General features: G+C 49.5%; 1 protein-coding gene across 1 annotated transcript in view; it reads right to left on the reverse strand.

Annotated features, from left to right (window-relative positions):
- Abcc6 (ATP binding cassette subfamily C member 6) overlaps window positions 1–14,938 on the reverse strand; it is a 42,956-nt gene that overhangs the window by 18,089 nt on the left and 9,929 nt on the right. Inside the window, exons 9-18 of the mRNA XM_035447112.1 lie at window positions 13,757–13,849; window positions 11,806–12,009; window positions 11,488–11,634; window positions 8,132–8,219; window positions 6,395–6,467; window positions 4,762–4,888; window positions 4,427–4,603; window positions 3,402–3,569; window positions 1,898–2,069; window positions 1,255–1,330 (exon numbers count right to left, since the gene is read on the reverse strand). Of these exons, the coding sequence (XP_035303003.1) occupies window positions 1,255–1,330; window positions 1,898–2,069; window positions 3,402–3,569; window positions 4,427–4,603; window positions 4,762–4,888; window positions 6,395–6,467; window positions 8,132–8,219; window positions 11,488–11,634; window positions 11,806–12,009; window positions 13,757–13,849 (1,325 nt within the window). The remainder of the gene's footprint in view (window positions 1–1,254; window positions 1,331–1,897; window positions 2,070–3,401; window positions 3,570–4,426; window positions 4,604–4,761; window positions 4,889–6,394; window positions 6,468–8,131; window positions 8,220–11,487; window positions 11,635–11,805; window positions 12,010–13,756; window positions 13,850–14,938) is intronic.

The raw sequence follows: 14,938 nt of genomic DNA on the forward strand, positions 1-14,938 counted from the left end.
CACTCATCCATGCGTCTAACCATCCGTCCTCCCACTCATCCATGCGTCTAACCATCCGTCCTCCCACTCATCCATGCGTCTAACCATCCGTCCTCCCACTCATCCATGCGTCTAACCATCCGTCCTCCCACTCATCCATGCGTCTAACCACCCGTCCTCCCACTCATCCATGCGTCTAACCATCCGTCCTCCCACTCATCCATGCGTCTAACCATCCGTCCTCCCACTCATCCATGCGTCTAACCACCCGTCCTCCCACTCATCCATGCGTCTAACCACCCGTCCTCCCACTCATCCATGCGTCTAACCATCCGTCCTCCCACTCATCCATGCGTCTAACCATCCGTCCTCCCACTCATCCATGCGTCTAACCATCCGTCCTCCCACTCATCCATGCGTCTAACCACCCGTCCTCCCACTCATCCATGCCTCTTTTCATCTTTCCTTCCACACATTCATTCATTCATTCCCATCATGTACTCTTTCATCCTTTCTTCATCCTACCCGTCCATGCATCTGTCAGTTCATGCCTGAACATTTCCCTCCCTTCCTTCCTCCCTACCACACATCCATCTGTCCGTCCATTCACCCATCTACATATGCTTCTACCTGATCTTACTCAGGTTCCTGTGCATCACCCTGCCACTCAGGAACACTCTCAGGGTGGCCACCTGGCATGATGTCAGAGGATCTGTCCCCATCCTCAGTATCCACAGGGCTCAAAGACCCTCAACTTCCCTTGTGTGCTCACTTGCTGGTACAGAAACCCACACTGCCTGATACACAGTGACCTGTTGTTGTCAAATCCAGGTCCACAGTGAGTCCACATGTTCCCTGGATACAGAGGACTGGTAGGAAGGGGGCAGTGGACTCCCTCTCGGTGCCCCCTGCCTGTGTGCTCCACCAGCCTCTGGCCCAGCCTGCCTGGCAGAATGAGAACAGTGTGGTCTAGCACAGTCATTTCCAGCCATGTTGAGAAGCTTCCTGGAAGCCAGCCTGCCCTGCTCTGCTGACTGGCATTGGCCCATTTGGAGTACTTGTCTTACAACTGACCATGTGGAGGACTACCACCATCAGCTGGTTGATGGATCATTTGGGGTGAATGAATTATCCATTAGTGAGCCCATAGGGGTATTCAGCAGGCACTCCATATATGAGTTTGGCCATCCCCTCTCTGCCTGAGGCACAGTAGCCATAGCAGATCCTATTTTGGCCTCAGGCTGGCCCTCCCTTGCTTAGCACCAGGGAACCCACCTGTCTGTTCTGTGCTTGGGCCTCCCACTTCCAGGAAAGCCTCCAAGGTCATCACTGGTGGGCTCTGAGTGTGTACCTGCAAGGGTTAAGGATGTCAGTGAAGGCCTCACCAGAGATTCCAGCACTCACTGCTGTGGTGCCTTAACCTCTCTGAGTAAACATTTCCTAGCATGGTTCCTGTGGCTGCTCTAGCAACCTTTCTCTGCTCTCTGCCTTACCCCTGGGGTCACTGAGAAGCATCATTCATTCATTCTCATTCATTCATTCAGAAAATACTGAGCACATGCTATGGAGTTGGGAAAACAGCAAGTTGCCTCTGAATCCCCAGCACACTTGCTCAGGCAGTTCATTGTGCCTAGAATGTTCTTTCCTCCCCAACTCACATGAAATCTCAGGTGCCAGATCCCCCAACAATAATCTCCCTTCTGATGTTACCCAGGTTGGGCCAGAAATCTAAGCAGAAATCTAATAGCTTAGTCCCAGATCTGTGAACAAGAAGTAACTGCTATTATAAACCATTTAAATATGGTGATGTTTGTTATGCAGCACTGTCACAGCAAAAGCTGCACGATACAAAAGGTCCCATCTTCTCCCAGAGAGCAGCCAGACCAGGCCCAGAGACTCAGAGATGCCTAGCCAATACCTCCTTCTCCACTTGCAGGCTGTCTGGCTCCATCCAGAAGCCCCACCAGGGCTCCATTCCTGTGCAGAAGGTCCTGGTAAGAGCCCATCTCTGCGATGGTCCCGTTGGCCAGCACTAGGATCCAGTCAGCGTGGGGCAGGACGTGCAGTGTGTTCGTCACAAGGATCCGAGTCTGGGCAGGGCAGGGCAGGGGCAGAAATTACATGTGCTGGGGTGTCCCAGGTCAGAAAGGCGAAAGAGTGCCCCTTCCTGTGCACCTGCCCTTGTTCTGGAGAATACCATAACCAAAGAGAAGAGTGGAGCATCTCAAATTGGGAAGATGTGGGCTTAGGGTAAACCTTTGAGAGCGTCTCATTCTGATGGGGTTGAGGAACTCACCTTAAGATCAAAATAGAACAAATGGAAATAAGTTTAAAAGTGGTTTTTTTGAGACAGGGTCTAGGCTGGCCTTGAACTCACTCTGTAGCCAAGTGTTCTAACTTCATTTCTGTTTCTGTGATAAACACTGTGACCGAAAGCAACTTAAGGAGGAAAGGATTTATTTGGCTCACACTTCCAGTCACAGTCTGTCACTGAGGGAAGTCAGGACAGAGATGGAGGCAGGAACCTGAAGGCGCAGACCTACTTGCTCTTCCGAGGAGTATTACCTCTGCTCAGGGAACTCACTCCCAGCCCAGGAATTACAGCAGGAACCATGTAGATGCTGCTTACTGGATGGCTCCCTCACAGGAAGGACCAGGCTTAGCTAGCTCCATTGTGCAACCCCGCTCCACCTGCTTAGGGACAGTGGTGGTAGCATCCACATTGGGCTAGGCCCTCCTACATAATTAACAGACATTCCCATGGGCCAATATGATCTAGGAAATTCATCCATCAAGGCTTTCCTCTCAGTTGACTAGGCTGTACTAAGTTAACAGTTAAAGCTGGCCAACACACCAAGGAAAACCTTGAATTTCTGACCATCCTGCCCCCACCTCCCAAGTGGTAGGATTACAAGTGCACACCATGGCTGTTCATGAAATGTTGGGATGGAACTCAGGGCCTTGTGCGTGTAATACCACCACTGAGCCACACCCTGGTAAGGGAATACATTAATTACACTTAACACATGAACACCAGGACTCAGCCATGAAGTGCTTCTCAGAGCTTGCTTTTTCCTCCTCAAGACGACACTGCAGACAGAGCTACAGTTCATGACCACCAACCAGCACTGTGAGAAAGTATTGCTACTCGGGGAAAGGTCAAAATCTCAAAAAAAAAAAAACCTTAAAAAATTAAATATGTGCCACTTTTAGATCACCATAAAATTGAAACATTATATAAATGGTTTAGCCATAAATCCCCCAAGAAAGAAGTAAGGGTAAGTCACAGAGATCTGGGAAGCTGTTAAACAGCATTGTTAGGAAAAGCTGATTGTTGATACAAAGAAGAAAGTTGGACTCGAAGGGCTGATGAGAAAGCTCTTGGTCAAGACTCCCTCAGCTTCACTCTGGCACATACTTACTGTACCCTGGAGCAGTCCACTGGGCCCGATGACCTGTTTGAAGACATGCTGGCTGACATGGGCATCAAGGGACGCCAGGGGGTCATCCAGTAGATACACAGCAGCCTTTCTGTACACAGCCCGAGCCAAGCTCAGCCGCTGCTTCTGACCCCCTGAAAGATTCATGCCCTAGGAGCATGAGACAGGGACTCAGATACACATCTGTTGGTAACATCGGGACAATTGGGTGGCTGGTCAGTGGTGGCACACGCCTTTACTTCCAGCACTTTACTTCTGTGAGTTTGAGGCCAGCCTGGTCTACATAGCGAGGTCCAGGACAACCAGGGCTACACAGAGAAACCCTGTCTTCAGAAACAAAACAAAACAACAACAAAGAACAGAATGACATAGGTGAGGGACATGCCTGCTCATAATGACAGTGAGGGCAGCTCAAGGGCCTGTCCTCGGGTCATACTTGTTTCTAAACAAGTATCCTTGCAGGCCTGAGCCTGCTTCTCCCCTTCCTCGTCCCTTCTGGAGATGCTGTTGCACTGTGCAGTCTCCTCCCTCTCTTCCAGGTCGACTCCATCCCTTTCTGCCCAGTTTCTTCCCTTCTCTCCATTGATGACATGTTCACTGAGGACACCACTCGCTCCGTTGTTATCTAAATTTCTAGTCCTTATTTTCATTCATTCATTTATTCAGCTAATGCTCATCCATGGTTGGTCTACTGGGATGTACTTGTGGTGAGCAACCTGTTCTCCTGACCCTGTCATCTAATGAGTATGCTGGGGATGGTGATGAGAGCAGGCCTGTCCTCAAAGGTAACAAAGGGCAGAAAGCCTGTGTGTTGCATGGAGACAGCAGGGCATTCTGCTATCCCTTTGTCTCTGTTTTATATTTTTAAATTAGTTTCTCTTCAATAACTGGACAGCTGCTATGTTTGGCCTTGAGCTGGGGCCTCCTGCCCTCCACCTTCCTATCCCTATTGTCCCCATCATATTGTCCCCAGGTCAGGGAAGCATATGGCCCCTCAGGTTTCTTACCTGCTCCCCTATTGAGGTGTGAACTCCTGAAGGGAAGCTGGCCACATCAGACTCCAGGGCACAGGCTTCCAGAACTCTCTGCAACCAGGGCAGGTCCAGATCCTTCCTGAAGCACACATTCTCCACCACTGAGGTATTCTGGACCCAGGCTTCCTGGGGCACGTAGGCCATGGAACCCTGAAACACGCCTCACTGTTGTTGGTAGCTCACATGAGAGGAGGAAGACTAGGGGCTGGGGCGGGGATGCTGACAGTTGGTGACAGGGATCTTGGCTGTGAGGGACCTCTGAAGATACATCTTAGTGGCCGGAGCAGGAAGAACAGGGGTGGCCTTACCTCAATGCTCACAGACCCTTCTACCTTCAACAGCTCTCCAAGCAGGGCAGACAGCAGGGAGGACTTTCCAGCCCCAACTGGACCCACAACAGCCAGCAGACAGCCCTTGGGTACAGTGAGGTTGATCCTGACAACCCAAGGGAGATGCAGCCCTGAAGACCCAGCCTGGGTGTGTACAGAAGCAGGGAACCCCAGACACCCCACCTTGTCCTGCCCTTCAGGTCTTGGAGAGACCATTAAGAGGATATGCAGGGCCTTCCCTCTGCTGGCCCCTGTCTGGCTATCTGACTGCCTTCCCTCTCACATCTGAGCACATCACATGTACCTGCCACACAAGCATTACAGATATGCCCCACACATTAGTATACTCTGTCACACGCACAGCCAGTATACAGATGTAAGCACATGTGTGGACCCACGTGTGCCACTGTATGCACATCCATACACACATACACGAGCACACAGAGAGAGGGTCATGATGTGAGTTGCTTGGCTGTTGTAGCCTCTTGCTCAGGCTTTTGCAATACATGCTTTGCTGCTCTCCCTGCCTCTGCCCCACCTACTCCTGTCCATTTTCTGCTGTCAGCCCTTACCCAGCAGTCACAGGGACCTATTAAAAACCGAGTCAAGGCCAGGTGTGGTGGTGGGCAACTCCCAGCACTTGAGAGGCAGATCTCTACGAGTTTGGGATCAGCCTAGTCTACATAGTGAGACTCCGTTTCAAAAAACAAAACCAAAAAACCAAATCAGTTCCTACCCCCTCCCCAAGCTACACCATCCAGCACTCCAGTTTGACTGAGGGCCAGAAGGAAAGTCCTGGTGAATACCAGTTATAACCAGGCACACTCAGTGCTTCTTACATACTGTCCTGTGGTGCTCAACAGGGGTGACTTTGCTCCACTTGGGTGAAGTAATTTGGCAACATCTAGAGGTATTTTTGTCACATAGTTCCTTGGGGCTGGAGTTAGGCAATGCTTAGTTCTTCTAAACATCCTACAAGGCCCAGGACAGCCCACAATGAGGAATTTCTCAGCCCCAAATACCAGCAGGGCAAGACTGAGAACCTGGACATGCTCCTGCCTCAAGGTCTCTGCTTTCGGTCTTGCCACCGTTCAAGAAGTCTTCCCCTGACCTCTGGGGCCCTCAGCTGGAATGCCAACTTTCACACACTGCGGGCTTTGTCCCTTCCCTAGACTTTTCACTTGTGTCCCATGCCCACCCAAATGTCACCCCAAGAGGGCTGAGCCGGGCCTTCCCTCTGTCCCCAGCACCCACAGCAAGTGGATGCTCATGAACACTCCTGAGAGCATGGGTAGAGGCAGACAGAAATGACCAGATTTCCTTTCTCTTTGTGGGTGACAATGACCTTGCAATTGATATAAGAGGCACAGAAGGAGGTCACAACTGATGAGGCTAGGCCTCAAGCCTCTCTCTTGTTATCCAGATGGCGAGCAGTGGAGTGTCTCCTGGCGGATGGGGGCTCAGATACCCTGTATTTCCTTTATAGAGCTGTGGCATGCAGGAACCCTCCCCTCCCTGCACAGAACCCCAGCCTAGCCTAGCCTATCTCTCTAGCCCCAGGTGCAACATTGTTTCTCAGAAGCCAAGAGCATCTCTCAGTAGGGTTTCATACCGGTGCAGGCAGGGAGGACTCTCCTGGGACCAAGCAAAAGTGCCATTGTGTACAGAAATTCCATCCTTTGAGGCTGCAGGACATAGGAAGACAGTTATGGGGCTGGTCCTGTCCTCCTGGCAACCCAGTGTTCAGTGTTCAAGACCTCAGGCCCTTTTTTATACTCCCCAAAGTATCAAGTTTCAGCTAGAAGCCTCACAAGGCTCCTGCCCTGCTACCTGCTGACTTGGCGGTGATCCTGCCATAGTAGCATTGTAATTTGGGGAATGGCAAGCCTCAGCCAGAGGTCCAAATCCTGCTTGCTGCCTTTCTTTTTCTTTTTTCTTTTTTTAAAATAAAGAAAGTTTGAACTAGGCATGATGACTCATGCCTGTAATCCTAGTGCCTGGGATGTTGAGATAGGAGGGTAATGAGCAGGAGCTGGATTAGAGAGCAAATATGACACCAGCTTGGGCTATAGAATGAAGATCACTAACAAAGTCAAATACATAAATGAGTTTATGTATTTGTGTGGTGGCTTGTGCCTGTAATCCTGGTGTTTGGGAGGTGGGGGTTCAAGTCCAGCTTTGACTACATAGAAAGTTCAAGTCCAGTCTTGGCTACAATACCCTGTCTCAGAAGGCCAGAAAAGGGGGCGGGGTGCAGAGGGCTGAGTCAAGGTTAAGAGCACTGGCTACTCTTGTAGAGGACCCAGGCTCAATTCCCAGCACCCACATGGCAGCTCACAAACTATCTGTAACTCCAGTTCCAGGGGACCTGATACTCCTTTCTGGCCTCCCTGGGCATCAGACACCATAGGTAAACAGACACATATGCAAGCAAAACACCTATACATATAAAATAAAACCAAATAATCCCTCACCCCAATTTTAAGACAAATTGTAAATAAATAAAATGGATTAATTTTACAAATGTTGTAGTCTAATTGTAGTATTTAAATTAATGTGATCCCCAAGAGAAGCTCCTGCTGCAAGTGCTTGGATTCTGAAGATGGGCACTGAGGCTCCAGGAGGTTAACACATTAGAAATGGGGTTCAGATGTGTCCCTGGGGTGGGGCATCCATCCCAAGGGCAGGATTTTAAGTAGTATGTGGGTATTTTCCAGATCAGCAGGTTGACCAGATGTCCCAGTTATAGTAAGTGGGAGGGAGACCCTTGACTAGTGACAGGCCATTCTCTGCTCTCCTTCCCCCTCCCTGCAGCAGTTAATGTCATATAGGCAGTAGCTGAAAGTGGCAGGACTGAACAGGGGAGCCAGCTAACTAGAACTTGTGAATCCTACACCGATACTCTGATATGAGTCTTTTGTTTATTTATCTGTTTTTATGAATATTAGCATTCCACCTGCCGGCATGTCTATGTGAGTCAAATCCCCTGAAACAGGAGTTAAAACAGGTGTGAGCTGCCATGTGAGTGCTGGGAATCAAAACTGGGACCTCTGGAAAAGCAGCCATTGCTCTTAACCACTGAGCCATCTCTCCAGCCCCTGATCTGAGTCTTTAGCTTAATAACATGTCCAAGATTCTCTTCCTAGACTTCTACATAAGGGTATGGACTTGATGGGTACCCACTCTTGAGTGCCTAGGTGGCAACCCACAGTGCTCCACTGATCGTCATTGCACAGGTGGTAGAAGCAGAAGCTTCACAATGTTGGGTACCAAGTGACGTGGCTGGTGGTAGGATCTGCATCACATGTGTTATTTTTGTCCCACTCCCCCAGCTCATCTTAGCACTCACAGCATCTGGAAGGACTGGAGTTCTTGCCATTGGGGTCTACTTCTTCCAGACATAGGAAGGCAGCCAGCCGGTCAAAGGACACTCGAGCCTGGAGATACAAGAGTGAGCTGGTCACCAGGCCAGAGGGCTTTGGGTGTGGAAATGCCTGGGGAAGGCTTCCTAAGGACCCAGCCCAACACTTTGCATTTGCTAGATGCTGAGACAGAGTTTTGTAGGTCATAGAAAAGCTATGACCATGCAGGGGTGGAGACTTTTCTCTGCTCCTCAATCCAAAAGAAAGAGACTGGGACAAACCAGGGGCCTCCAACTAAGACCTGGAAGAGGGCAGCATCTTTCCCAACAGCACCCAGTAGCAATGTGGAATAACTTCCAACTGTCTTCTTGAGCACCCATTGCACACCTATCTTGGTGATTGCTGGTGATCATTAAAATACAGGTGGCCTGGAGCTGAGGAGATACATCAGTGGGGTGAAGTGCTTGCTATGCAAGTATGAGGACCTGAGTTCAAATCCCTGGAGACCACGTAAAAGCTGGGCATGGCAGTCCATGTCAGTCATCCTAACACTTGGAGAGTGGAGACAGGTGAGCTCTGGAACTCTCTGGCCAGCCAATCTAGTCAAATGGATAAGCTCTAGGTTCAGTAAGAGACCCTGTCTCAAAAATTAAAGTGGGGTAGAGGGAGGAATAACCAGAAGTAAGGATTTTTGGAAAAGCCATATGAAAACCTATTATTTTAGAAGCTTCCGTATGTGTGTATGCATGTATACATATGTGTGTGTGTATTTGTGTGTGTGTTTAATTGGCATTATCCTACACAAGAGATAATGCTTCTTTCATAAAACATGTATTACCTCATAAAATGCCTAGTATCAGATAAGGGAATACCTTACCTCTGACCTAGAGAGTCCCCTAAAACAACAGTTGCTCTCAATGTCCACCCGAACTCGATGATAAGTCTCTATTACTGAAAGCACAACATACTGTGGTCATAGGGCATGGAGAAAGCAAATTGGTACTGACTGGGCAGCTTTCTCCCTGATGGCCAGCTTTCATAGTATCAGAAGGGGCTAGAGGAGAAAGTGACCAACTCTCTTACCTAACTGTGAATCCTGTGAGCTGCAGAGAACTGTCATGGAAAGACTGCTCATGGGTTCAATAGTGGCATTAATGTTACGGAGTAACCAACAGTTTTCTGATTGGACTGAAAGTCTGTTCTACAGGTGGAAATGCACATCTGGTACTATAAATCTGGCCAATAGCCCATGGTTAGTGAGCTTATAGGTGTTCAGTTGGAACCTCCAGCTCACCCCTGCACAGTCTGGGAAGCCCCATTCCTGTCTCTCTTTCCAAACCCTGCCTGCTTAGAGAGTCTCTGAACAAAGGAAAGGTGCCAAAAAAACTCAGTTGTGCATTCTTGGTGACTCCCAAAACTCCTCCCCTGAAGTTTCCAGCCATGCAAGTCCCCACCTAAGCACTTGGATTTTTTTTTTTTTTTTTGAGACAGGGTTTCTCTGTGTAGCTTTGGAGCATATCCTGGAACTCACTCCGTAGACCAGGCTGGCCTCGAACTCACAGAGATCCGCCTGCCTCTGCTTCCTGAGTGCTGGGATTAAAGGTGTGCACCACCAACACCTGGCAGAACTCAGGTGCTTTTGACCATACTTGGAAACAAGCCCTGCATGTTGCAGACACACCATCACCCCTCACCTACAACCTATAAAGTTTCCTTGTCTTTATTTGGGGGTGCAACTTCTCTGGTCCCATCTCTGGGACTGGAGGACCCACCCAGCAGTTGCATTGTTCAAATAAATCTGTTGTTATACTTTTTTAATTCAGCTTGATTTGGCTTACTGTGTTGGTGGAGAAACTTATTATGGGAGGGGGACAGAAAACCTATTAATAAGCTTTAGGAGTGAACTGACTACTATTATATTGCTAAATGACCTTGATACTAAACTCTACATCTTTATCTCTATCCCTTATATTATTGCAGCTCTCAGACCTTGGTTGATGCAGAAGCTTGCAACTGGTCAGAGAATAAATGTCTGCAGAAAGCTCACCTACAAATGTGACTTCTATATCACATCCCCTTTCTCCAAGGCTCGGGGAACAACATAGAAAAGAGGGCAGAATGTGTGTAAGAGCGAGAAGTGGGGAAGGACTTGAGGGGAACAGCATCTTTTGGACATGACAGGACTGCTGCACTCAGGAGCTCACAGCAGCTCTAGCTGCCTGGACAAGATTGAGCCAGTCTAACATGGCTGAGGGAGGAACTCATGAGTCCCCATGCCTAGCGAAGGAGCTATGGATAGTTAATGGCTTCTGAGGGAGAGTGAATGTGTAGGTTAGTTTATGTCACTTTGACATAAGCCAGAGTCATTTGAGAAGAGGGACTCTCAATTGTGAAAACATCACAAAACTATAGGCCTGTAGGCAAACCTGCACAACATTTTCTTGATTGATGGTTGATGTGGGAGGGCCTAGCCCATGGTGGGCGATGCCACCTCCGAGCAAATGATTCTTGGGATACAACCAAAAGCAGGCCAAGCAAACCAGAAAGCAGAACTCCCCCATGGCCTCTGCATCAGGTCCTGTCTTGAGTTCCTGTCCCGACTTGCCTAGATAATGGACTTAGGATCTGTTAGTGGAAATAAACCCTTTCCTTCCCAAGTTGCTTTTGGTCCTGGCGTTTATCACAGCAACAGAAATCCTACTGAGACAGTCAGTTTTCTTTAAGGGTTGGCTTCTGGTAGATCAACCATGCTTCATTGGATGCCCCACACCCAGGAGCAGGTGATCCACACAAAGTGGACTCAACGGGTTATAAAAAAAAAATAAGAGAGAAATCACAAAGTTGGGAGAGGCTAGGGAGTAGATTAGAGAGGATTAGGGGAAGAGTGGGGTGAACATGATCAAAATGTATTGATTGAAATTTTTAAAGAATAAAAATGTTAATGCTAAACAATAAGGTGGAGAGAGATGGAGGAGGACACACACACTCACACCCACACGCACACGCGCGCACACACTAGAGGATAAAGGAGAAGGAGGAAGAAGCAGTGCAGTTATGCAGTCTTCCTCCTTTTTAGCATCACAGGACATGTGATGGGAAAGAGAAAAAGCAGAGAATTAAAGGCCCTGCTCAAGGAGGGGACCCAGGATGAGTTCTTGGATGTAAAGGTGACACAGTCTCTGGGGGTGCTTGCTGAGATTTCCTGGACCCTCATGCACTTCTGATGGTGTCTTTCTGAACTTCAGACCTTCCTCTCCCTTCATTCCTCTGCCAGCACTGGTCCAAGCCAAGCTCCCTGAGCTCCTTTGAGCCATCCTTTGCCCCTCCCCTCCCCTCCCCTCACCTGAACAAGGCAGTGTACAGAGAAGGGCAGGAAGGCCTGGGCTTTATTAAGGGTGCTGAGCACTGTAAGCGTCACAAAAGCCTTCTCTGCATCCATGGCGTTGTCCTCTGCTACCAGTGTGTGGACAGCAAACACAACCAGCGCCACCTGTTGAAACACATGGGTGGCACTGAGCCTCCTGTCTTTTGTAGCAGACAGAGCCTGCTGAGGTGTCCCTGGGGTCTGTGTAGATAGCTGCAAGGCTGCTGTCACAGGCTGTCCACCCCAAGCACACCCTCTCCCAGCCCCCTCTCAGCAGTGAGGCCAGAATGACATCACCAGAAATGTAGACACTTGGAAGGACACCAGAGACACAGAGAAGAGGAGTGTGGAGGTCTTCAGAGCACTGAGCTCCTGGCCCCGGATGTGAAGTAGTCTCTCCAGGAAGGCTTGCTCCCAGCCATGGGACTTGATGGTTCTCACAGTTCTGAGTATGGAGCTTGTGAGCCGTGCTCGGGAGTCCTTTTGTCTCATCTGCTCTTCCTGAGACAGGATTTAAGAGGCAAGAGAGGAACCAGCCTGGAATTCTCCATCCCTGTGGCCCCAGCCACTCTGCTGCAAACCTGCAGCTCCTTTCTCTAAGCCACACAGCAGCCCAGCATCTCTGCCTGGGTCCTGAGCCACACCACCCTCACCCTGGGCTGCCATCGCTCCCTGGAGCTGTCTCAGCCTCCTGAGCCTGCTTTCACTGTGTTAATAAGAAGCCACCAGTCGGTGTGTGGTGCTACCAGCCAGGCTTCCTGGAGGCCAGGGTGTCATTTGAACCACATCATAAATGAGGAGGACAGAGGGTGCATTACTGAGTGCACAGTGAATGGGCACCTGGAGTGGGTGGGGGCAGCAGAGGGGACCTTCAGAAAGGGAACAGTGTGACTAAAAGAAATCCAGGGAGACTGCAGGAAAGGGAGACAGTGATCTGGGTTCTTCAGACAGAGGGGTGACCGCAGCAGACTTGAAGGTCAGGCAGAAGTGTTTGGGGTTTCAGGTTCCATGCAAGAGACCATAGCACTGTTGTGTGAAGAGTGTCTTTGAAGGCCACCTAGGGACTGGCCAACCTGGCTAGCAAGGGAAGAGACGGAAGAGACAGGGCATGGACCATTTGCTGAGAGGGTGTCCAGGGATCTGCTGAAGCAAAAACAGGGAGGTGGAGTACCTGTCTGTGAGGTCAGGAAGGCTGGCGGGGAAGCAGAGGGGAGCAAGGCCAGGTGATGGCAGAGCGTTCCTGCAATTACTCTCCTTCCATCAACACAGGCTGGCCTCAAACTGTCTTCCTGCCTCAGCTTCCCCAGCCCTGGGACACCAGGTCTGTGAGACTACAGCAAGCTTATTGAGCACATGCCATTCATTCATTCACTCACTCATTTATTTATGTTTGAGGTAGCTTCCTATTTTATAGTCCTGGCTGGCCTGGAACTTGCTATGTAGACCAGGCTGGCCCCGAGCTCACAAAAATCCCCCATATCTGACCCCACACCCCACATGCTGGGATTATAGGTGTTCATCACCACACCAGTTCAACCACTTTTGTTTCCATACATATTTATTTAATGCATGCTTGGGGTGTGCATGCCACAGTGAGCACACATGCAGAGGTCAGGGGACAACTCGAAGGGCTTGGTTCTCTCCTGCATTACACTCAGGTGATCAGGTGGTCAGCCTTCATCATTGGGACAACTTACCAGCCCTTATGGTGTACTAAGTACTACCTACTGCCCCAAATGCTGCATCTGCCTCCATCCTCAGTGCTTGGAGGCTTCTAGTCTTATGGCTGTGAGCTCTATACTAGGAGAAGTGCTATAGAAATAAAAACTTCAGGCCAAGGAGACCCGGCTTGCAAGACTGGGTGTGTGGCTGTGTGCGGAAGCAGAGTGGTATGAGGGACAGAGGGAGGAGGCCTGGTCAGGGGACAGTTGGCCTTGGTGGCTCTTAGGCTTTGACACTGGGCAACATCAGTAAAGGAGGTGTGGTTTCTTTGACAGCCACACATCCCTTCTGGGTGGTGAGTGGGGATGAGGGGCAGAAGCAGGAGTCAGAGAGGGGCAACTTGGGGCCACTGTGGGAAGGACAACATTCTAGAAGGAGCAGAAGCTTATCCAGGGACCACAGGTCTGAACACAGGAGGGACAAGGCCAGGACTGTAGCTTCTTCTTGCCTCTCCCTATCTCTGTCACCAACCAGACCCCCATGACTGTTTCCCTGCCCAGGATGTCCCTATTCCCAAATGCCAAACCTGATGGTAGCTCCTTTTCTTGGTAATGAAGAAATTCAGAGGCAGGAGGCTCAGGAAGACAGCAATGGCTGTGAGGGCAGAGGGTCCAAGGAGCTAGGGACAGAGGAGCAAGGTGCCATGAGACCTCCTAGGGCTGGGAATCAGGAATGTGTCACTGGGCCTGGGTTTTCATATAGGTTATGGGGGTCCCAACTTCAGCCCTCACGTTCACATAGTAAACACTTTGTTGGTTCCCCTCCCTGAGCTTTTAAAATGTTTATCTATTATTATTAAGGTGACATGGCCTCAGCACACATGTGGAGGCCAGGGGATGACATTGTAGTCAGTTTCCTCCTTCCACATCTATATGGGTCCCCAGGATCCAGCTTGGGTCCCCAGGCTTTCGTCATCAGACAGTAAGCACCTTAATTCACCCCCTGAGCCATTTTGCCAGCCCCTCTTCTTTGTGTTTTGTTTCTCTAGAGACCAAGTCTTAATCCAGGCCTGTCTCAAGTTCACTATGCTGCAGGGGCTGACCTAAAAGTCCTGACCTCCAAAATGAAGGTGTTACAGGCGTCTGCCACCACACCCAGCTCACTGTTACTCTAGCCTCCATCTCACCTCCTAGTAGGGAGTAACCAGATGAGCAAATAAACACAAATTTGAAGTTTCTGAGATATATGTACACACACACACACACACACACACACACACACACACACACACACACACTTTTCTAGCATAAGAATGCTAATGCAATATTAGAGACAGTTATTACTGAGCGATTATTGGGTTTATTTGAAATTTATATTTAACTGGACACCTATTTTGTCAACTCCCTCCCACTCAGTTTTGGAACTTTTGGGGCCTTTGGTCTGGTTACCTGGGAGATGTGGTGGTGGGGATAGAATAAATGATTTTTTAAAAAAGTTTTATTGTGCTTTTTGAGATTTCTTCCACCCCAACTCCAGTCTGTTTCCCCTCTCAGCACAAAGGAGCGATATCTAATCTCTGGACTAAAGCAACCTGCTTGTTTTATTCACGCAACATCCCCCCCTAGTGGCTCAATGGAGAACTGTCGTTCTGAAAGCAGCTAACAGCTGGAGAAAGCACGCATTTGGAAAGCCAGGTCAACCCTGACCTCTCTCATCATCGCAAATGCTTCCATTTAACCTCATCGCCCACAATGCCCACCGTCTTAGT

Source organism: Cricetulus griseus, chromosome 6 (assembly GCF_003668045.3).
Source record: "Cricetulus griseus strain 17A/GY chromosome 6, alternate assembly CriGri-PICRH-1.0, whole genome shotgun sequence".
Taxonomy (NCBI): domain Eukaryota; kingdom Metazoa; phylum Chordata; class Mammalia; order Rodentia; family Cricetidae; genus Cricetulus; species Cricetulus griseus.